Source organism: Lonchura striata, chromosome 11 (genome assembly GCF_050655825.1).
Source record: "Lonchura striata isolate lonStrDom1 chromosome 11, ASM5065582v1, whole genome shotgun sequence".
In the NCBI taxonomy this organism is placed as follows: Eukaryota; Metazoa; Chordata; class Aves; order Passeriformes; family Estrildidae; genus Lonchura; species Lonchura striata.
Window position 1 is genome coordinate 23,228,017 of NC_140713.1, and position 22,738 is coordinate 23,250,754.

Sequence of the window (22,738 nt, forward strand, 5' to 3'; positions counted from 1 at the left end):
CCCCAGCAGTGAGAGACACAGTGATCCTTGGGGAGCAAGGTGGCACCCGGAAGGACAGGGAGGACACTGCACCCACAGGAAGCAGCATTACCACCACCCAGCTCTCATTAACGCGGTGCTGAGCAGCCCCTAATAATAGCAACAGTAAATTCTCCTACCCAATTCGGGTCCATTTCTATAAATAATGTAGGATCTTTTTATTTACTGACAGGTTGTAAAAGTATCAGTGAGAATAATGTGAAATCAGGAGCTGCTGAATAATTCATGGCAGCGGCTTCGCTCTCCCCGTCCCTGCGCTCCCCTGGCCCCAGCGTTTACACGACAGCACCTTGCACTTGGGTTTATCTCATAAAAACCAGGACTAACGACCTGGCACTAATTCTTTATCAACAGGGACTTTTACAGCGAGGGGAGGAGGAAGGAAATAGAAAGAAATAAAAATAACCCCGGGTGCACTCTATAAAAAATGCATGGGCCCATGTCCTCGCCTCTGCACGGAGCTGGCCATCCCCGGCTCCTCCCATCTGCAATTCCCCACAGACCCCACAGCCTCTCCAAAAATTAGTATTAATTAGCAGCACCCACAGCCACACACTGGCATCGTCCTGGGGTGGATGGAAGAGTGGCACAACCCTGCTGGGCCATGGGGACATTGGCATGACCCATGGCACACCAGGAGGTCTGATGGAGAGACTGGCAGGATCCATGGGAATGATGGTAGGACCCTTGGTGGCACCAGTAAGATCCATGGGGATGGTGGCAGGAGCCATGGGAACACCAGCAAAGCCCACAGGGATGATGGCAGGACTCGGGGGGATGGTGACAGGACCCCTGGGAACACTGCCAGGGCCCACAGGGATAATGGCAGAACCCATGGGGACACTGGCAGGATGCTCCCTGTCCCCATGCCACCCTCAAAGCTGCCAGCCTGAGGCAGCAAACCCCTGCTGGGGGCAGATGGGTTAAATCTGGGCAGAAAGAGCTGATCACTGGGGCAACTAATCCCTGGAACAACCTGATCCGGTGTCCCTCATCCCTCCTGCCACCGCTGAGGGCGATGGGGACAGTGGGGACGCCCCTGCAGCTGCCCCCATCCCCTCCCCAGAACAATACCTACCCGCCGCTGTTTTGATGTGCGGCACAAAGCCGGGAGAGCTTTCCGTGTAACATGATAAAAGCAAGTCCCCAGCCAGCACAATTATTTGATAATTCTCCCTTAACACCCATCAAATTAAAGCAATGTCCAAGGGCTGCCTGAAGTGGCACTGATAGGTATTAAACTTTAATGAGATTTAATGGCACTGCCCTACTTTTTAAGCGCTCGGGCCTACATTTATGAACATTTAATTTCCCGGGCCCTGACCTCTTTTTTTTTTTTCCCCCTTTTCCCCATGGCCCCCCCTGCCCACCAGCACAGCTGGATTCTGTTAGCTCTGGCAGCAGCCCCGACCTGGGATGCTCGGGATGCTGGGCCAGCCCTGAGCCCTTGGAAATCTCCAGGAGCTGCAGGGTGAGATCTCGACTCCTGCAGGGAGCTGAGCAGGGAGGGGGAGCCCAGGGAAAAGCCAGTGGGGAAGGGGGGTGCAGATGTGATTCACCAGCAGCAAACACAGCCAAATGTATGGAATGATTTAATTAATTTGCTCTTGGGATGAAATGACACTGCGGATCCGAGGGGTTGGAGGTCCCTCATGCTTGCTTGCAATGGTTTTGTTTAGGCACCCCTGGAAAGTAAGTGTGCCCCCACTGCAAACCCACTGTGCCAGGGCAAATTTGGGGGCTCAGACCCCTCAACGCCCCCAGGGACAGAGCACAGCCCACTGATCCAGTTTATTGCTGCCCTCTAGTGTGTACGGGACAGCCCAGGCCTGCTGTCACTTGTCCCCCTGGCCACTTGGCCACCTAGCATGCTGCATCTCAAGTGAGGACAGCTGATGAGATGCTCAGAGCCCTGACAGAAAGGAGCTGTCTGCCTCAGCACCCCAAAATCCCACTAATGCAGCTGCAAGGTGGGCACCATGGCACAGACTGGCACCAGTGACACAGGGCATCACCTCCTGCCCCACGGCGTGGCAAGGCCAGGTTTGATGGGGCTTGGAGCAGCCTGGACTAGTGGAAGGTGTCCCTGCCCATGGCCGGGGGTTGGAATGAGAGGAGCTTTGAGGTCACTTCCAACCCAAACTGCCCTGTGATTCTATGGTCCTTGGTGGGAAACAGCATGCAGCATTCCCCTACACTGGGAATACCAGCCATGAAGAGGGGCTGCTGGCATGGGTGACCACTCATGGCATAAAGGTTAGAGAAACTGAGGCGCACACCGAGGCAGCCAGGCTTCTGAGCTGGAAACGTCCCACTCCCGCCTTCCCAGCACCCACCTCAACTGCAGGGAGCCCAGCAGCAGGAATGCAAAGGCAGGGCAATAAAAGGGAGCGTTATCAAGCGCCAGCAGAGCTGACAGCTCAGGGAGGAGAGCAGGGAGGGAGGGAAAGGAACAGAAAGGAAAAAAAAAAAAAAACCCCACCCTTAACCCCGAGATCACTTATCATTCAGGCTGCATCACGCATCTAGAAAGTGCAGACACAAAAATGTAATGTCATAACATTCGCAGTTCAATAACCTTTGCTTCACGAGACGGCTTGAACTGTCAGAGGAGCTGGAAGGTAAATATTTCAGCGCCCAGGCACTGAATGCAAAGGCGTGGGGAGGGGGTCGGCCTCGGCTTCCCCAGCTCGCCTCGACACGTTCAAATATCCCCCGCCATAAATCCCGGCCGGCGCTGGGGAAAGGCCGTGGCGCGGATAAAATACGAGCAGATATAAAGGCAGACACCTTTATTGTTCGGCAAAGTCTTCCAACAAGTTATGAACCCGCAGCTTGACCCTAACCCATCATCTTGTTATACAGCGGAAACAAAGGCAGCGCCGGGAGCCGGGGCTGGAGCGGGGCAGGACGCGGGTGGGAAGGAGGAAAACGCGGCCTGCCTCCTCCACGGGGGATATTTGGGTGTAATTCATCCCTAAACCCCACATCTACCACGCTCCAGGCTGCCTGTGGGGAGCAGACCCCGGGTTAGCCCCTTGCGAGGAGACTCCCTGCCAGGTTCAAGGGCAGAGAATTCCCTTGGCCGGGGTTAACAGGAGCAGCACGCAGCAAACCCTGGTTAACCAGGATGGGCCATGCGGGCAGGAGGAAGGAGATTGCACAGCCAAAAACCAACGGCTGTGAGGGTTGGCAAACCAGTGAGGGATCCAAAGTGGAACAGAAGGATTTCCCAATGGGGAAAAACCCCCTAACAGCACTGGGAAGGTGCTGGCCCCAGGGCTGAGCAAAGGGACAGCATGGCACAGTGAGCAGTCCAAGGTGACTGCAGAGCACAGTGAGCAGCAGCCTGGTGTCCAAGCCAGCTGCATGGCATGGAATGGCACAGCACGGTGGGCAACAGCAGTGCCAAGCAGCTTGCACAGCCCTTGCATGGCATGGAATGGCACAGCACGGTGGGCAACGGCCGTGCCAAGCAGCTTGCACAGCCCTTGCATGGCACGGTACAGCACAGCACGGTGGGCAACGGCCGTGCCAAGCAGCTTGCACAGCCCTTGCATGGCATGGAATGGCACAGCACGGTGGGCAACAGCAGTGCCAAGCAGCTTGCACATCCCCTGCGTGGCACACGCCGCGCGGACCTCCCCGCTCCAACTGCGCGGCACAGCTGGCGACCACCAGAGCCACCTGCCTGCAGCTGGGCTGGCTCTGCCACGGCACAGCCCCGGGAAACAGCAGTGCCAAGGCTCGCAGGGGAGCGGGACACCCCAGTGCCAAGCAGGGAGGGCGTCGAAGCGGGCACGGCCGCGGCGAGGAACAGTTAAACGGCCCCCGCCCGCGCGGGGCGTGCGGCAACAGGCACCATCACACCCTGCCCAAACACCTGCTACCGCCGCGCTGGCACGGGGCGAGCGCCCGCGGCGGGCACGGCAGCGGGGAGCGCGCCAGGGCCCGCAGCGAGAAGCGGCATGTCTGCGCTTGGCAGCACAACAGAGAGCAGGTGACAAGCGCGCCGGCGGTCGCTTTATTACAGGAAGCGAGCACGCAAGCATCTGACGCCGTGCTGCCCGGAGAGAAAATAAAACACCCCCCCCTCCCCTGCTATTAACAATCCCTCTGCGGGCGCGGGAGAAGGGCCCCCGGATGCGGGGGGTGGGTGCCCTGCTGCAAAATGATGGCCCGGTGGCATCACAGCTCAGCCTTCCCCCCTGCATCACTCCCAAGGCCAAGTAAATCCCAAGGGAGTAAAATTATGTGTGTGTGTGTGCACAAACATTTTTCCTCGGCAAACACTCCCCGAGACAACAAAATCAGCCGCCCCTGCACCCGCTCCCGCGCCGCCCCGCTCCTCTGACCCAGCAATTAGAGGCAGGCATTAATATTTAAATATTGCCAGCTCGGGAGAAAGGAAATCAAATAAAACACGCCAGCGTGCCGGCAGCACATCCCACTCCTGCTCCGCCGGCCTCAGAGAGGGTGCACGGCAGCAGGGGGGTGCTGTGCCACTCTGCTGGGGACACCAGGGTACTGATGGCACAGGGGGAACCCCCCCTTTTCTGGGCAAAATCGGGGTGAGCAAGGAGGCAGCGAGCAAATGGTGGGCAAGCAGCAGTGACGCTGTTGCCTGCACAGCCAGGGGGTTTCAAAGGAACCCCAACCCCACACTGACCATGTTTTGGGGTTCCCACTCCCTCCCAGCCACAAAGCACCCGCCTGCGGGGTGCTGGGGACACACACACATTCAGGCTGTGTCACCCCCCCTGATCCCACGGGTGCTCAGAGGCGGCGCTGGCCCAGCAAAGAGGATTTACTGCTCAACGCAAGGGGCTTTAGAGGCAATAACTTTCCCTCCTCTTGACTTAAATGGATTTGAAACTTCAAAAAGGATCGAGGGGGCAGGCTGCCAAGCGGCCGCCCCCAAGGGCTGACCGGGCAGGGGCTGGGGGGGCCAAGGGGGGCTGCGAGCCCAGCCAGGGCCAACGGCCGTGGCAGATAAGGGCTGGGGGGCCCAGAAGGCCCCGAGATAAGGCGGCCGCCGTTGTGGGTTGTGGGTGCGGGAGCTCCGGGGCGCTTCCTCCCGCCCCGCGGTGCAACCGCCCGCGGGCAGTGGGGTGCCGGCATGGGGGGATGTGGGGCGGCCGGGGCACGGAGCACGAGGCATGGCAAGGGCCACTTCAAGGGCAATCCCCCTGGCAGCCTGCCCGGGCAGCCGCCGCAGGCCAAGCTCCGTCCTGGCTGCTCTTTCTCGGGGCTCGGCAGGGCTGCCCCACAGATGCAGCACCCCACAGGTGGGTGATGCACGCCGGCATCACCCACACACGGCGGTGTGGGCTGGGCGTCTCCACGGGGCCGTGATGGCAGAGGCCATCTGCTGCTGCTCACAGTAAGGCCAGGCCTTACACACGGAGCTGGCAGCGGTGCCAGGGCTCCGCGACAGAGGTGTGACCCATGGCAGCGTGCCCTGATGTTGGGGAGAGCACCACCACCTCCATGCCTGGCGCAGGCACAACCCCCCCAGAACATCCCCTCCGGGCCTCAGCCTCCCACGGGCCAGACAGCAGGGTGAGGGAGAGGGCTGGGAACAAACAGAGGAGCAGCGATTAAAGCTAACACCCCTTCCTCAAGCTGCCCCCCAAGCTGCACCCCTGTCCCAGGCACCGGCGTGCCGGGAAGGAATAAACTGTCCTGCGTCCTTCGGCACCCCCCCTGCGCTCCCCGGCAGGCTGGCCCCCCGCCAAAGCCACCATCTCCTCCTGCAGCTCCCTGCCCTGCAGCCAGCACGCTCTCCCCGTCCGCCGGCCAGGACAGGCCCCGTGTGCACGCAGGAGACGTGCAGGCACACGCAGCCCGCGTGCCCCCGGCGAGGGGTCACCGCGCTTCACACCCCGGGCTTGTGCAACGCGCACGGAGACACGCGGGTGTGCTCACAGCCAGCCCCCCCTGCTCACCGACCCCCGTGCCACCCCCCGGCCTTGGCCAGCCCTGGCGGTGCCCTCGCCGGCGGGTTACACAAACAGGCAGCCGGGCGCACGCTCGCCCGGCTCGCTCGCACCCACAAACCACACGGGCTCACCCCGGTGCTCGCCGGCGCACGCGCGCCCGTGCAGGAAGAGGCGCTGGCTTCCCGCTGCCTTCTCCCTCCATTACCTCCCTCCCTGGATCTGGAGCCTGCTCGTGGGCCAGCGGGCACCCACGCGGCACCCGTGGCTCTGTGGGAGGAGGAGGATGGGGATGAGGAGGAAGAGAGCGGGGCGCTCGCCCCTGCCGCTCCATCCGCTTGCTCAGGGCTTGGGGAGGGATGCTACCAATGGGGCAGTCGGTTGACAGATGCCACCCATTGGGGACTGGCACCCGTGTCACCATGCAAAACAGACACGGTGAGCCAGCGGCCCCAGGGCGAAGGGCACAGCAGGCAGCACAGGCAGGGCTGGAAGAGCCAGCACGGAGCAGGGCATTAAAGGCGAGGCAGGCGAGACGCCGGGGCCGCGGCATCACCCCGGCACAGGGTGCGGTGCCCGGGCTCCTCGCGTCTGGCTCAGCCAGCAACACGGTCCCTCTCCAGCTCTGGCAGTCCTGGGTGTCCAGAAATATTGGTGGGTAAACTGAGGCACGGCCTCACGCTGCACCCTGTGTGCCTGAATCGTGAGAGGGACAGACACCAAGGCAAGCAGAGAAGGGTCAAGGTCAGGGACACCCGGTGGCCTGCCAGCCATGGGAAATGACCCCAAGGGTCTCTCTGGAATGCGGGTCATGGGGATTGAGCACCTCAGTTGGCCCCAGACCTGAGGTCACAGAACCCAGAGGTTCTCATCTCCCTACAGCACTCCCCAGCTAGATCCCCAACTCCAAAGCAACCTCCATTTTCCACACCATGGAGCGCCCCCAAGGCCAGGGTGACTTCTGTCCACAACATCACAGGGCACCTGAAGCTCAGGGAGACCTCTGTCCCCCCCATGATGGAGTACCTCTCCACCAGGGCGACCTCCACTTCTCCCACACTAAGAACCTCCGAGCCAAAGGCAATTCCCATCCTCCAGGCCACAGGGTCCCCCTGCCTCAGGGTGACCTCCATCCCCCAAACAACAGTGACCCCCGAAGCTCAGGCTGACCACCACCCTTTGTGTCATAGGATCCCCCAACTCTGGGGTGACACCAGTCCACACACAATGGGGTCCCCAAACTCCAAGGTGACCTCCATCCCCCACATCACAGGGAACCCCAACCCCAGGGCAACCATGGGGTCTCTCAACCCCAGGGTGACCTTGGTCTCCCAAACCACGGGTTCCTCCAGACCCAGGGTGACCTCCGTTCCCCTTACAACGGGGTTCCCCAAACCAAGGTGATCTCCATCCTCCATACCGTGGGTTCCTCTAAACACAAGGTGACCTCTGCCCCTTAGACCGTGAGGTCCCCCAACTCCAGGGTGCCCTCCACTCACCAAACAACCGCACCCCCAAACCCCAGGGTGGCCTCCACCCCCTATCCCATGGTGTCCCCCAAGCCCGGGGTGACCTCCATCCCGCACAGCAGTCTCTCTCAGCCCCATGGTGACCTCTGTCCCCCACACCACAGAGCCCCCCAACCCCCGGGTGACCTGCAGAGGGGTTGGGGGGGCACTGCGAGCAGCGGGGTCACACCAACCCCATCCCACCCCACCAGCACGACCCCCACCCGGGGGAGGGGACGGACCCGCTGCCCCCTCCCCACGGCGCTGCCGGGGGTCCCCGTGGGGAGGGAACGGGGGGTCACTCACCCGCGGGCCGCGCTGTCCAACGGGGGCTGCGCTCCTCCATGGGCAGCGCCGGAGGGAGCGGGGAGCGGAGCCGTGCCGAGCCGAGCCGTGCCGAGCCTTCCCCCGCCGCTTCCTGCTTCGCTCGGCGCCCGCCCGCCGCCCCGAGAGCCGCACGGCTGGAGCGTGACTCACCGGGGGCCGGGCCGGGCCGGGCAGGGCAGGGCGGCGGGGCGGGGGCGGCCCGCACCGGCGGCGAGGCGCGGGGCGCTCCCAAAACAGGGATGCTGCTTTTCGGAACCACCCCCCGCCTCCCAGCCGGCACCACCGGGAATGGGGGTTCCCCCCCGTGCGGGGTGTCGGTCCCTCCGCAGCATGGCAAGAGTTGGGGTGATGGGGGTGTCGCTCCTGGTGACCCCTCCCCAGATGTAGAGATGGGGGGATGCCTGAGCCAGGCAATGATGGGGGCAAGGGGTTGGGGTGGGATCCAGGCCTTTGGCCCCCGCCCCAAAACTGCTCCAGGATACTCTGGGGTTCAAGGGTGCCGGCGTGGCCCAGCACGGTGAGCAGCCAGGGTGGTCCTGAGCCCAGACCCTGTGGAAATAAGGGGTGTCCCCATGGCAGCCCCCTCGGGACACCCCAATGCCTCAGGCACCCCCTGCACCAGGCGTGGGAGAGGGAACAGCGCTGTCCCTCCCAGCTGGGGATGGTGGTTGTTTGGTCACCCCTGTGCCATCCCACCATCACCTGGGCTTGGGGACACCAGTGACACGAGTGGGGTGGGGCTCAGCCCACTGGCACAGGAGGAAGTTGCCCATCATTCAGCGGCCACACCAGTCGGCTCCACGGCTCCACGTGCCAGACAGGCTCGGCTGGCTGGGACAGGCAGGACCCCCACCTCCCTCCCCACCTCCCTCGGGCAGGAAGGAGGCTTTGGTGAGGAATCTCATCCTGGCACTGCCAGCCATGAACTGGCACCTCCGCAGGAGGACACACAGGCCATGACAGGGACACCCAGCCGTCCCCAAACAAACTGCCACACCACCGCACACACATCCCCCAAAATCCCTTCCTAGCTCACCCTTGCCTCTGCATCCCCTCCGTCCTCCTCCTCTTCCTCCAACAGGCCCCAGTGCTCGCCACGCCGGTGCTGCCGCGGTGCCGCTGCTGCCCTCCACCCCCCCAGTCCTCCTCGTGCTTCCCCCCCACCCTCCTCGTGCTTCTCCCCCCCCAATTCCCTTTTCCCGTTCTATTTTAAATTTTTATTGCATTCTTTTTAAAGAATACAGAGGAACAAATGCCCTTATCAGCAATTCTCACAAGGTATAAAGAGCCGCTTTTATCTCCTGCCTTTACTAATCTAGAGTGAGCCAATGCCTGTTAATTTTTTAATTTTCCTGGTGAATGCATTTGTGGTTCCGTCAGCATCCATCCGGACACGCACGCAGGATCCCCTCAGCACCCCAAACCAGCCACCCTGGCACGGGATTGACACCGTACTGGCAGAGCAGTGGCTCATGGTTTGGCAACCACAAAGGGGTTTTGAGCGCTGGGAAGTCCCGTGTGTCACACGGAGCTCAGCAGGACACCCCGGGATGTGTCACCACCCCCAAGATACTGAGGTGCTCCCACAGATGCCAGCCTGGCTCTGCCCGGCCACAAGGAACGCTGACAGCGTGGGTCTCCATGCTCAGCACGGGGATAGATCCCATACCAAGCTGTCCAGATGTCATTGTCACCTCTCTGGCCGAGGTCCCCGCAGGGGCAAAGGGGGGGTCACCCCTGTGTGCCCCCCAGGAAGGGACGCAGCTCAGGCTGCACGCACAGCAGGGCTGGGAGCGCAGCAGCCGGACGCGGCGCAGATGAGATGTGGCAGGCGTGTAACAAGCCATTAGTCACTGTCACCTTTGCCCGGCAGCCACTGGCAGGGTAATAAATCCCGGGCTGACTCCAGCAGGCCCGTTCCAGGCCACAGCTCCCAGCTTGCCTCCACACCACTGCTGGCTGGGCTGTGAGCAGCTTGTAAATGCATCCCGTCCCCCCCGGGGGACGCAGCGCCTTGCGGGGTCCCCAAACCACAGCCAAATCCCTGTGGGGCTGATCGATGGGTGACACGGGCCACTGCATTCCTGAGAAGGATCCTTCTTAGGGGATGTCAGGGGTCACAAATCCTCACCACCAAGCAGCCCCCTGGGCCTGCAGGCTGCCCCTTGGCTCTCCCTGCCTGCCCCAGCTTCCTGCCCGCTGCACCTTGCGGTTCCTGACTCTCGCCAGCCCAGCGCCAGGAACCGGCATCGGCGGTTGTTACCGGATCAAAGGAGCCTGGCATGGCCCAGCACGACACGGCCCGGCGCGCCCGCCGGGAAGGGCTGGCAAACAAGCCGGTCCAGGGAGGCGGCAGGCGGGAAGCACGCGTGATACCTCTCCTAAAAATGCTGCTGCTCCTGACGGACAGGGCGGCCGAGTCCCTGGAGCCGCGGTCCATCCCAGCCCCGGGGGCCCCCCGGCTCCCCAGCACAGCCGGCCCAGCACCGCGGCTGGCCCCGGCACCCACGGCCTGACTCACGGCCCCGGGGATGGTGGGCAGGGACCGCGGTGCTGTCGGGGCTTCCCAGCGGGGCTGCGGGTGTTGGATCCCAACCCCGAGCCGCCGGGCATGAGCCTTCACCAGGAGTCCCAAGCGGCACATTGGGCTGATGGTCACCCCACGGCGGGACAGGGGACATCCCTTGGCAATGGACGGTCACCCCACAGCGGGACAGGGGACATCCCTTGGCAATGGACGGTCACCCCACGGCAGGACAGGGGACATCCCTTGGCAATGGACGGTCACCCCACAGTGGGACAGGGGACATCCCTTGGCAACGGCAGCCTTGTACCCTCCAGTATCCCCCCGCATCACCTACTTGTGGCTCCAGCGTCCGCACCCTCCGCATCCAAAGGCGTCCGCTGGCCGATGTCCGGGACAGCGCTGCCCGTTCCCGGGCTCTCCCCAGCGCTGGCCACCCGGTGCCGGGACTCACCGGCCGCAGGCTTGGTGGCGGCTGTGTCCAGGGATGAAGAGGACGCCTGGAAGAGAAGCAGGACAGAGACTCAGCGCCGTTGCCTCTCCCGGTCGGAGCAGCGCTGGCACGGCTGGGGGGCACGGGGGGGTTCGGGGCACACGGACACAAGATGCTTTTGTTTTCCTGCCGGCCGGTGCACGTGGCCAGCACGGGAGCCGCATGCCAGCCCGCGCCGTGGGGCTACAGCTGGATCCGGCCGATGGATCCCAGCACAGCCAGACAAGAAAGGCTGCAGGGGGGGCGAGGACATGAATCAAAGCGGCGTCCCCTCGCCCGCCGGCGGCAGCTGGCCGGTTAGGCAGCTCCCGATTACTCAACCGGGCAGTGTTTACTCGAGATCAACAACCCCCCCATCGCCTTCCCTGCCAGGCGGGCGAGGGAAACGTGCTGCTGGGATGGGGATGGCATTCCCGCTGTGCCTTGTTTGGGGACAGTTCCCCCTCGTCGAGCCCCGGGCGTTGCTGTGGCCCGGGGTTTGTTGTAGCTGTCACCCTCCTGCCCGGGCACACAGCTTGGGCTGTCACCGCTCCTGTTTAGCTTTAATAAAGCAACAGCCAGTGACGCCACACTCATCCCAGTGCTGTTGTGCCACCCTGGGAAAGGCACACGGACAGCCCGGGTTCACAGGACGCTGTGCCCACCCTGGGTACGGTGGGACGCAGGTGACCTCCCCCTGCCACAGGTGACATCCACAGGGGACACCCTGCACCTGATCTGGGGACATCAGGACCATGGTGAGGATTTTATGTTGATCCTGTTTTTCTCAGGATTACTCCTATAAACATGGAGATGGATGGCCGGTGCTTTGCTGGGAAGCCCTTAGACTCAATGAGCCACACGAGCGGACGTATAAATTCACCGTTTGCTTCCTGGAAAGGTTTAATTTATGGAATCCATATGGCAGAGCCGCACAACCGCGAGCGCTTGGCACATCCCGTGAGTCCTCGAGTGCCACCACGTCCCAGCCCCAACTGGCGGGGTGCCACCGGCTGCCCGGGTGATGGCAGGATGCTCTTGTTTTTCCCAGTGATTAACAGAAGGTGACTTTCACAGCGGGCAGGGGACAAGCCCAGGGATCAGTCCCCATCCCCGGCAGCTTGGTTTGGGATCCCTGGAGGTGGCAGGGATGTCTCAGGGGACAGGCTGTGCCACTGGACAATGCCACCAGCAGCAGCAGGCAGCAATCCCCTACCTGTGGGCATGGGAAAAGGCTGGGGTGCACTTTGATACCTGGAGCAACTAATTATTAATTAGCATTAATCACTCCCCATCATGTGTCACAGCAACATTGGGCAAGACGCAGCTAGGAAGTCACAGACCAGGGTCTTGGTGGGGGAAGTGGATCTTGACAGCTGGGCCAAGGCTGGCACCCTCCTGCTCCCCAGGCAGCCCCCCAGACCCCAAACCAACCATCCGCCCCACACACCAGCAGCCCTCACCCCCTCTCTTTTCCTGCCAAGGGATGCTGAGATGCAGAGGCACCAGAGATGGGTCCCACCTGCCCAAGGGCAGCCAGGATCCCACCCCCCCTCACCACCCCTGTCCCCTGGGACCCCCCGGCTCCGCACCGAGCACCGGCCGCCTCCTTGCTTCAACTTCACCCAGCACTATCTGTCAGCAAATCATCCCCGGTTACACAGATAAGGAATAATTGATGCAAAGGAGCCATCTGTTTGCGAACACGGAATATCTGCTCAATTAGGAGGGATCTGTCCACCCAGATAAAGCATGGCAGCAGCCCCTCGGAGCGGGGGCCTTCCTCCCCAGCCACGTCCTCAAAGACTCAACCCCAATTAGAGGTGAGCAGGTTGATTTGGGTGCTAATTTGCCAAGCAGCACCCTGAGGTGCTTGAGAAGAGGCTGGGAGGGAAGGGTGCTCTGCCACCAAGCGCTGAATTTTGAGGGGACAGCTGGCAGATCCCCCATGTCCCACTGTGACAAAGCTCAGCTCCTCCTGGCTCTGGGAGATGCTTATCCCACTTTTCCAGGGATGGAGAGAGGGGAGCAGGAGCTGTGCTTGCCGAACGGCGCTGAGCTGAGGCCGGTCCACTCATGACACGCCGATGGACGAGCCTGAAACAGCTCCCAGGACATCCACAACAGGGATCAGGGACACAGGGCACAGCCTCAGGCACATCCAGGTCAGGGGTAGGTGAGCAGCGAGGTGACAGCAATGTGACATTGTTATGTGATGTTATTAACACGGGAAGAATGGAGCTGGCACGCAGGCTAGCGGGGAAAAGGCTCCAAGCAGAGCTGGCAGGGATGGCCCCATGACATGACACTACTCAAACCCCTCCTGGGTGGCATCTGTCCCCATCTACCCCAGCAGCTTCTTGGTACCAAAAGCTCGAGGGAGGACAAAACAGAGCTGGTGGCCTCCAGGGACAGGCACAGAGAGGCACTGCCAGATGCCACATCAGCCGTGTCACCTGTGCCCCACACCACCAGCACGGTGCCCCCCCTGCCCTTGGCGTGGTGCCCAGGGCAGGCAGCGTGGCAATCTGCATAAAGAACGGCACCAAGGGCAGGGGGTAGTGTCCCCAGTGTTCCCACTGTCCCCAGAGTGTCCCTCCCCACCAAGGACACATTCCTTCTGCTGCCATCCCCGGGCTAAACAGCTGCCGCAGCTCCCAGCTTTGGAATGGCAGTGCTGGAGTGGGAAAGCAGAGGGCAGGAGGCCACGCCAGCGCGCTTCCTGTGCCTTCGGGACACCCAAAATCGCGGCTTCCCCATTCCGCCTCACCCTCTGCTGGGACACGCAGCGCCGGTGCCACCCGCCCACGGGAATGCGCCCACGGGAATGCGCCCAGGGAATGCCGCCCACGGGAATGCCGTGGGCACGGCAGAGCCCCCACCACATCACCCCGGCCTCCACCCTCCCGGCTGGCAGCACCCCGGAAAACCCCTGCGCTGCCAGCAGCCAGGGCACCGGGGGTGGCTGCAATCTTTGGCTCTTGGCTGGCATCACCCCGGCACACGCAGCCTGCCAAGCCCCGGCGCGGCTGCGCGGTTTGGCACAGCGTCGATGCCAGCTCCGGTGAGTGGGCAAGGGGTGAGGTGAGGAGGATGCCCGGCACAGAGGGGCACTTCCCAGGGGATGCTGAAGGCCTGGGGGACACAAACCCTTGCTGTGCCCGGCTCCCCGCAGGCCAGGGAGGCGGCGCTCGGGGTAAAAGGGGGTTTTGGAGTGCTGAGGGCTGCAGGAGCAGGCTCCCCCCAGTTCCCTTTGTGGCTGAGGCCCTCCAGCCCCCTGGCTCCTGCTGGGGCTTTATCACAGCACAGCCCCTGCCCTGTGTTCCCCCAGACCGTTCCAGCTGCTCTTCCCTCCAGGGAGCCTCTGCCCTTCTCCTCCTTGTCCCAGCAGCCTGAGAACACAGGGTTTTCCCGCAGAGTAGGCTGGGGTGCCCCTGGGGGCTGGGGAGCCTGCTGGTGGCATGGCTTGGCCCTGATGGGTGCCCACAGGAGGGGGTGGTGGCTGGCTCCATGCATCTCCACCGTATTTAAAGTTTCTCAGGCGTGTTTGCTGGCGGGAAGTTGGAACCTACAATTACAGCTGTGCTAACTCCTCATTAAAGAGGGGAAGGGAAAAAAAAAAAAAGGGGAAAGAAACAAAAGGCTCCAGACAGAGACACAGTGCCGTTAACCCTTCCCAAGATGGGGATGTGGCCCCCCAGGAAATTCACACAGCTGGAGGGATGTGTCAGGGTGGTGGCAGGTGACACCACGCACCGAGGGTCTGCCCATGAGCATCACTGCCCATCCAGGTGCCCGCTCCGTGTCCTGGCGGTGCCGGCGGTGCCGCGGCGCCCGCGTGGGCACGGCCGCGGCTGTGCCGGAGCCGTTTGTCACAGCAGGGCTGCGGTTCCCGCTCGCTCTCCAGCAGCGCCACCGTGACGCCTGCTCCAGGAGCCCACACAATATGTTCGCACTCATCTCGCAGCTGCCCCCAGACAGCCCGAGGTGCCGCGCTGCTCGCCGGCGCGGGGGCCGGTGTGTGCCAGCAGAGCCGCGGCGCGCCCGCAAGCCCAGCCGGGAACTGGCACGGAGGGAAGGGGCTGGAGACTGTGGGCAGGCTGGATGCCACAAGGGCGGGCGAGGCTGGAAACACTACTGGCATGGGCAAGGGATGCACCAGTGGCCCACCCTGTGCCACAGCACACTCAGCCAGGCTGTGCCACGAGCCCTGGGAATGGCAGACCTGGGGCGGACAGGCCTGGCTGTGACCCGTGTGTCACTGCAGCCACCCTGCACCACACGGAGCAGAAGCTGGTGCGACACGTGGGGTGAAGCACATCCCCCCTAAGACCCCATCCCAAGGAGGGTTTGACCCTGTGGCCACCCCAGCGTGACCACGGTCCCCCTCCTGCCCCATCCCCGGGGAGCAGCAGGTCCCTGCGTCACTCTCCAGCCCCCTCCCCACGGCGACACCACCTCAGCGCCGCGGCCGCAGCGGCCCTGACAGCAGCTAACGAGCTGCAGGCAGCAATTTGGGTTATATATAGCCCCAAAGTGACTGCATCTAATTGCTCCAGCGCACACCGGCCCCGCCGCGGGGTCCGGGTGCTGGGCCCAAGGGGACAGGGCGAGCGGCACGTGCTCAGCCCCCTCCCCCGGCTGTCACCCCGTGTGACCCCCCGGGCACCCTGAGGCTGGCATGGCACGAGCATCACCCCATCCACGCCAGCCCCAAGGAGCTGGGCCGCTCCCGGCGGCTTTGTGCCCGGCCATAAGCGGCTTTGGCTAAAGCCGCCGTCCCGGCCCGTCCCAGCCAGGGACCCTAAGGAGCTTTTGTCCCCTCTCATTAAAGGGTTTTGGCCAGGAGGCCCACGGGGCGCAGCACCCAGCACCCCCTCTCCACGGCCTGTGGGCTCCAGCCAGCTGCTCTGGCAGCCCCGGGAGGCAGCAGGGCTGGAGGGAGGGAGCTGCTGCCTTTGTGGCAGCCCCCATCCCCTCGCAGCAGCTGCCAGGCGAGGCGGCGGGCGCGCAGATGCGGCCGGGGGAGGTGCTGGGTGTGTGTGTCTGTGTTTTTAGGGGGGTCCCCCGCAGCGGCTCCCCACGCCGGCGGGGCAAGCGGCGGCCCCCGCGCGCAGCCGCCGGCGGGGAGGGGGAGATGGAGCCGAAATTGTTTGCCAGCTTCCTCGAGACGGCACAATGGAGGGCGCGCAGGCGGATCCGGGGTCAGGGGTGAGAGCAGCAATAAGTGGTTTATGCCTTTTGTGAAGAGGCTGAACTGACAGCTCGCTGGATTAACAAAGACGTCCTCTGTTCCCGGGCAGGTCATGTGGAAAGCGCTGCGCCGACCCCTGTCACTTCTTTTTTTTGCAAGAACAGACATTTGTTCGCCAGCGAACAGGGAGGTGATGGAGGGGGAGGCGGGGGGCACGCAGCCGCCCGCTCCCGGCTTTTCCTCGGGCTCCTCTGGGGCTCTGGCCGTGGGGATCAGCGGCACCTCCCGTGCCTCAGTTTCTCCAGGTTATGGGAAGAGCCGTGGCTGGTGGGGATGTCAGCTCCTCCACCCCACGCCCGGGCAGTGCTCTGTTCCACAATGCTCCACATCCACACCAAATTCCCCCCATGCTCATCCTTCTAGCACCAGGCTGGCTGGGCAGGATGGGACCTGCTCGGGCCCTGTCCCACCGTGGGGACATTTGTAACTCGTGTTTGCCAGTCGCCGCCAGGCTGGGGAATGTTCCCTTCAGCCTCCTTTCAAAGCAGGGAAACTGAGGCAGAGGAGGATGTGAGCATCCCACCCACGCATGGACAGCAGGGCTGGCAGCAGCACTGCCACTCCTGGTCCTGGCCCTGCGGGGAACAATCAGCTTTTTCAAATCCACAAGGATTTCCTCAAGGTTGTGCAGCACAGAGCCTTTGCTCCAGAGTTAACAGCTGCAATGCTGCCACTCCACACTGAGACCAACTGCCCTGGCTGGGGCGGGCACTGCCCGGCCTCAGGTGTCCCTGCAGCTCCCACCTCCCTCTGCCACCACAGCCCAGCCCTGCTGTAGGTCCTACAGAGACCAAAACTGGGATGGGAGAGATGCAGCTTGGAGTCTGCCACCCAAACCCTTCTGACATCCCACAGGACACGCAGCTGCTTGGCCCCAACCCCAGCTCCCAATGCCCATCTCAGGGACACCACAACCCAGCACAGCTCACCCACCTTCAGCTCCAGAGCTGCCAGCCAGTCTGTGACCAGTGTCCCCTCCCCGCCACCCTAAATACCTGCCATGGGAACCAGAGGCTGCCACAAGGGGCTTTTCACTCTGGAAAACCCCACCCACCCCACAGCAGCTCAAGTTTTCGGGACATTCCCACACGTGCTTAGGGGTAAACTGAGGCAGGGAGGAGCAGCCAGGTCGGCGCAAAGCTCTGCCGGGTGAGGGGACACATCTGGGGGTCCCCATCCCTCTTGGATTGGAGGGTGGCACGTCACGGCAATCCCAGCCAGGGCCATGCTCCGGCTGGGTGATCAGCCTGTGGCACGGTGGCATTAAAGCCCCAATCCGTGTCCCTAAATCCTCCGTGTCCCCCTTCTCCATCCCACAGGCAGCTCAGCGCCCGTTCCCGGCTCCCTCCTGCCATCTAAAGACGGACTTACCGCCAGGTCCGGCGCTGCCTTAAGCCGCAGATTAAACGGGAACCATCTGCAAGGGGAAACTTTAATGCAGGATAATACCTGCCACACACACCCCGCCGTGTCACAGCGCCGGCTGGGCGCCGAGCATCGAGTCCCTGAGCGGCCACGGGCATCCTGAGGCTCTGCACATGATGTTCCCATCCTCCTGGATGTCCCCATCCTCCTGGATGTCCCCATCGTCCTTGCTGTCCCCTCCTGGCACAGCCCTGTGAGGATCCACGGCTGGGAGCTGCACGCCCAGCCAGCCCCCCACCCCGTCACCAGCCCATGTCCCCCCACAAAGGAGCCACCCCAGGCAGGGGACACCCAGGCATGAGGAGGGGGTGGGGGTCCAGCCAATGTCCCACCTGGTTAATTACTTTAAGTGATTAAAGTCTCTTCATCAGAGCAGCAGATTAGGCCCTGCAGCTGGGAGCTGTTTTCCCTCACAATCTCCTCCCCCAGGGGACAACAAAGCAGGGGTTCTGCACTGTCCCCATTTTTAGAAGCAAATCCCACCTCCTCAGCCCCAAAAAGGTGTCCCAAATTGAATGTCCTCTGTCCCCTCCTCCAAGGCTGGCAAAGCCCCCAGGAATGCCCAGACCAGCAGCATCGCCTGGGCTGCAGCGGGGATGTGGGGTCACAGGAGGGATTCCTGGGGGGCAGTGAACCCCAAAACTGGGTGGGGAGGGATGACATGCCTCCAGCCAACTCAGCACCCCAATGAATTACACGGGAGCACAAGTCTCTGCTCAGGTCAGCAGGGAAAGGAGCCAGGGAGGTTTTCCACCACTCCTGATGGAGAATTTACAGCCAGGATCCACCGTGGGCTCAGTAATTAGTGTTGGGATGCTGAATCAGCACCTGGCCATCAGTGCTGAAGGGATGGAGCTGGGGGGGCTCTGGGACCGATGGTGGCCCCCCAGGAGGGACACAGGGGGCACTGGGGTGACCCAGCAGTGCATGACAGTGGAGGGGGACATCCCTATGGCTGGGAACATGGGAGGAAAGCTGGTAGCCTAGCTATCCCATCCCAATCTGGCTATCCCATCCCAATGTGACCATCCCATCCCAATCTGGCTATCTCATCCCAGTCTGGCTATCCCATCCCAGCCTGGCTATCTCATCCCAATGTGGCTATCCCATCCCAATCTGGCTATCCCATCCCAGTCTGGCTATCTCATGCCAGTCTGGCTATCCCATCCCAATCCAGCTATCTCATCCCAATCTGGCTATCCCATCCCAATCTGGCTATCCCATCCCAATCTGACTATCCCATCCGAATCTGCTGCTCCAGGACCAACTCCAGCCCAGGATCCCTCAGGTGTCACTTTGGGAACGCCCCAGGATGGACAGAATCCCCCGTCCTGTTCACCTAAAGACAAAAATCCCTCTGGCCCTCCCTTTACAGCCTGGATACTGCATCCCAAGATGCTCCAGCCCTGGGATGCCCCAGCATCCCAACAGCTGTGCCCGGGCAGCCCTCTGGCCTTGACGGCTGCCATCAATTTCCCAGGGTCGGGAATGGCAGGGCCGGCTCCCCAGCAGATCTAGGCTCTGCTCCGTGGCTGATTACAGCCATTTCCCTGCCAGTGCCCCCTCCCCGCTGTCTGCCTCCTGCCTCCGTCTGCTGCCTGGTTTTATGAGGGCCATTTCCAAGAGGTCGCTGGAAATAGATTTTTATCACCTCGTGATAAATATCGTTTATGGTGACATTACTGCTCCGTGCAGCCGTGCAGGGGAGGAGGGAGGAGAGGCAGGAGGACGCCCGCTCCCAGCCCCAGCTCCACGGGGCACAGGCTGGGCCCCTCCTCGTGTCCCTGTCCCCATTGCCGGAGGTTGGGCAGCGCCATCCGACACCATGCATCCCTGCATCCCTCCATCCAGGCGGCAGGAACAGAGGGAGCTGCATCATTAGCCCCGCGCGCCATTAAGCACTTAAAAAGCCATAGGAATAAGCCGCGCCATTAGCTGGCAAGCGAGCTGGGAGGGGAGGGATGCCCGGAACCCAGCACGGACCAGGCAATGTCACCACCCCGAGTGCCCTGGAAGCGGGGGCAGCTCCAAGGTGTGGAAAACCAGGGGCTTTCAGAGCTGACACATCGCTTCTACAAGGGGTGACGCCACCGGGCGCCTCTCCAGAGGGACTTTTCGGCACGCTGGGGAGAACCGGCTCCTTGTTCATCCCCTCCTCTGCTCTAGGGTTGGAGCTGGCACAGAAACCCGGGTGAAAACGCCACGGCCGAGCTGACAACTGCAAACCCACGGCAGCGGTGTTGCAAGCCTGCACGGAGCTGAGCCGGCAGCCCGGGGGAGCGGGGTCCTGCCCGGCCCAGCCCGCGGCAGGGCCAGCTGCCAAGCCGTGCCCACAGGCAGCTGCCTCTGGAAAAGGGCACGGCAGCGGGCAGGGGGCCAAGGCCAAGCTGCTCGCCGTGCCAGCCCCGCCACACACAGCGCCGGGCACCGGGGGGAACAACTGCCCCGTTCACCAGCGCCAGGGCGAGGGGGTGTCACCTGAGGGGACAGGGGTGCAGTCCCCAGGGGTGTGAACCAGCAGCAAAACTGCACACCCAGCAAAGAGCAGCTCTTGCGTGCAGGCAGAACGTGGCACTGCCAGCCCGTGCCAGGAATCCTGTTTGTTCTCCCCAGCCCTGGCACTGGGCGCCTTGGGCAAGCCGCCTCCTGCCCCGCTGCCTCAGTTTCCCCAGCTGGCAGGGATGGTGGGGCACAGGCAGGGGGTGGGCTGCTATGGGGGGACGCCAGCCTCGTGTTGTGGCTCCTTGTGACACGCAGCGTGACCTGGCCGTGACACAGAGCTGTGGTGACTTCTGTGGGAAGGGACCCCAGTGTGGGGCCAGGACTTTGCGTGGGGACAAGCGTGGCCAGAAGGCAGCACGGACCACCTGGCATGGTGGCATGAGCTCTGCTCAGCTCCTCACACCTGGTGGGCAGGAAACAACACCAAAAAGGGCCAGTCCAGTCACCCAGATGGCACATGGGGCTGTGTGGGGACAGCCAGCACGGACGAGGAGTGCTGGTGCTGTCCACTCTGTTTCCCTTTCTGCTGCCAGGACAGGTACCTTGGTCATGCAGTGCCACCCCCATGTCATTACCCACACCAGCAGCTGCCACTGTCCCCTGTTGCCACATCCCACTTTAGGACATGGGTTCCCCAAGCCACCCCACCCCCTTGGGGACAAGGAGACAACGTCCAACAGAGACCCCGGGATGCCCCGCAGCAGCAGGATGCCAGCAGCGGCAGGATGCCAGCAGCGCCAGCCGCCTCCTGTGCCCATGAAAGGAGATTCGTTCACCTGGCCAGTGGCCGGGTGACCCCAGGTCCAGCTCGTGCCACCAGCTCGTGGCTCCTGGCACGCAGGAGGCAGCACGGCCTGGCATTGCCGCCTCACTGGCGGTCGCGGTGACCTGCCAGCGCTGCCGGGGCGGTCCGAGCCCAGCTCTTGGCCTGGCACACAGCTCCTCCAGCCAAGGCAGGCTTGGCACCACGCCCCCAGGGCATGGGCAGCACCCTCCGCACCCCGGGCTGGCAGGGAGCGGGCAGCAGCAGCTGCAGGTGGTGCAGACAGACGGACAGACAGCGTGAGCACAGCCCCCCGTGCACCACCCCGAGCTCTGGGGTGGGGGTTTGGCCATCCCCTGCCCACAAAGCCTCTGGGGGGGCACCCCACGGGCCAGCAGCATCTCTTATTGGGGGACAAATCCCACCAGGGGTGTCCCCCATCACCCACAGACAGAGCCTGGTGCCCCCAAACCTTTGCCTACTGCCCCCCCAGGAGCCAGACCTGACCCCCCCAAGGGTGGGTGCGTGTGCTGCAGCCCCCGGGTTGGGGTGCCCCCCCATGCACCCCATTAGAGCTGTGTATGGGCCTGCAGGGGTGCAGGAAAACCATTTTACAAGTTGTTTTTTTTTAATAAAAACACAGAAAAAACCGGGAAGTGCAGAAGGCACCTGGCAGCACCACAGAAAGTTTGCAGCAAGTTCCACAAAGCCCCCCCACCACAACAAGCACCCGCCACGGGTCAGGGGGGTCACAGGGGTCCCCCCGCTGTGCCCCCACGCCCACAAACACACCCAGCAAAGTTGGGGGGGACACACAACAAGTCCGGGGGGGTACAGGGTAATTTATCCCCCCCAGCAATCCTGGTGGGGTGCCCGCCTCAAGGCTGGACAGGGGTGGGAGAGGGGCTGCAGCAAGGGGGGTTCAGGGTGGGCACAGGCAGGTGAGGGGGGCACGGGGGGGTGGGAGGATACAGGAGGGGGTGGGGGCATTTCGGATGGGGATGGAGGGGTACAGGAGTGACGGGGGTACAGGCAGAGAGGAGGGAGGTGCAGACCGGGGGTCGGGGCGGGGATGGGATGGGATGGGATGGGATGGGATGGGATGGGATGGGATGGGATGGGATGGGATCGGGATGGAGGGTAGAACCAGGGTGTGTGTTGGGGGGCACAGGTAAGGCAGGGTGGGGGGCACAGTCCGAGGGGAGGGCACGGGCAGCTGCCTGCCCTGCACGTACCTGCGGGGCGCGGTGCGGGGCGCGGTGCGGGCAGCGCGGTGACCCCGGCGGCGGCGGCGGCAGCGGGAGGAGGCAGCGCCGCGCACACGCACACGCGAGATCACATCCCCATCACATCCCCATCACATCCCCATCACATCCCGAGCCGCGGCGAGAGGCGGGGGACACACACACGCACACACACACAACACACGCACACACTGCTGGGGGGGTGGGGGCTGCGCTGAGCTGGGGAGGGGGGGGTCAGGGAAATTAATAACCGAGAAAAAGGCACTTACCCCCTCCGCGGGGCTCGCCACCGTGCCGCGGGGGTGGCTGGAGGGTGGCGCTGGGAGGGGAGGGGGGGATCAAAGGCTGGGGTTGGGGTGGGGGGGGGTCTCGCCAGCCCCCGCTGCCTGCCACAACAAAGAGCCAGACACAACAAAAGCAGCATATGGCCAGAGCCGCGCGGGGCTGTAAATTAAACATAAAGGGAAGATTAGATAATTAATGAGCGCTCCCGGGCCGGCCCCGGGGGAAGGGGAAGGGGGGGCTGCCTGCTGCGGGGAGCCCCGAGCCCCCCGCCCAGCCCGGGAGGGGAGGGGGCCGGGGGGCACCTGTTGGGAGGGAGGATGGGCAGCGGCCTCGCCAGCTGCTCGGGGCGCAGCCTAAGAGGATTAGCGGGGGCATCCCGCCCCCGGCAAAAGGGCTTGAAGCTGCAGGGCTGGGGGTGGGGGTCCCCTGAACCCCCCCACGTGCGGTGTCGCCTCT

The 22,738-nt window shown here is 63.1% G+C and overlaps 1 protein-coding gene across 3 annotated transcripts in view; it reads right to left on the reverse strand.

The window, feature by feature from the left end:
• Positions 1 to 22,738, reverse strand: part of GSE1 (Gse1 coiled-coil protein) — a 103,538-nt gene that overhangs the window by 56,303 nt on the left and 24,497 nt on the right. For 2 of the 3 annotated variants that reach the window (XM_085589933.1, XM_077786386.2), the window contains exon 2: positions 10,675 to 10,837. In XM_085589933.1, coding sequence (XP_085446059.1) covers positions 10,675 to 10,837 — 163 coding nt within the window. Of the gene's footprint in view, positions 1 to 7,792; positions 7,947 to 10,674; positions 10,838 to 22,738 lie in introns of those variants that run through there. The other variant, XM_085589934.1, reaches the window with a different exon arrangement.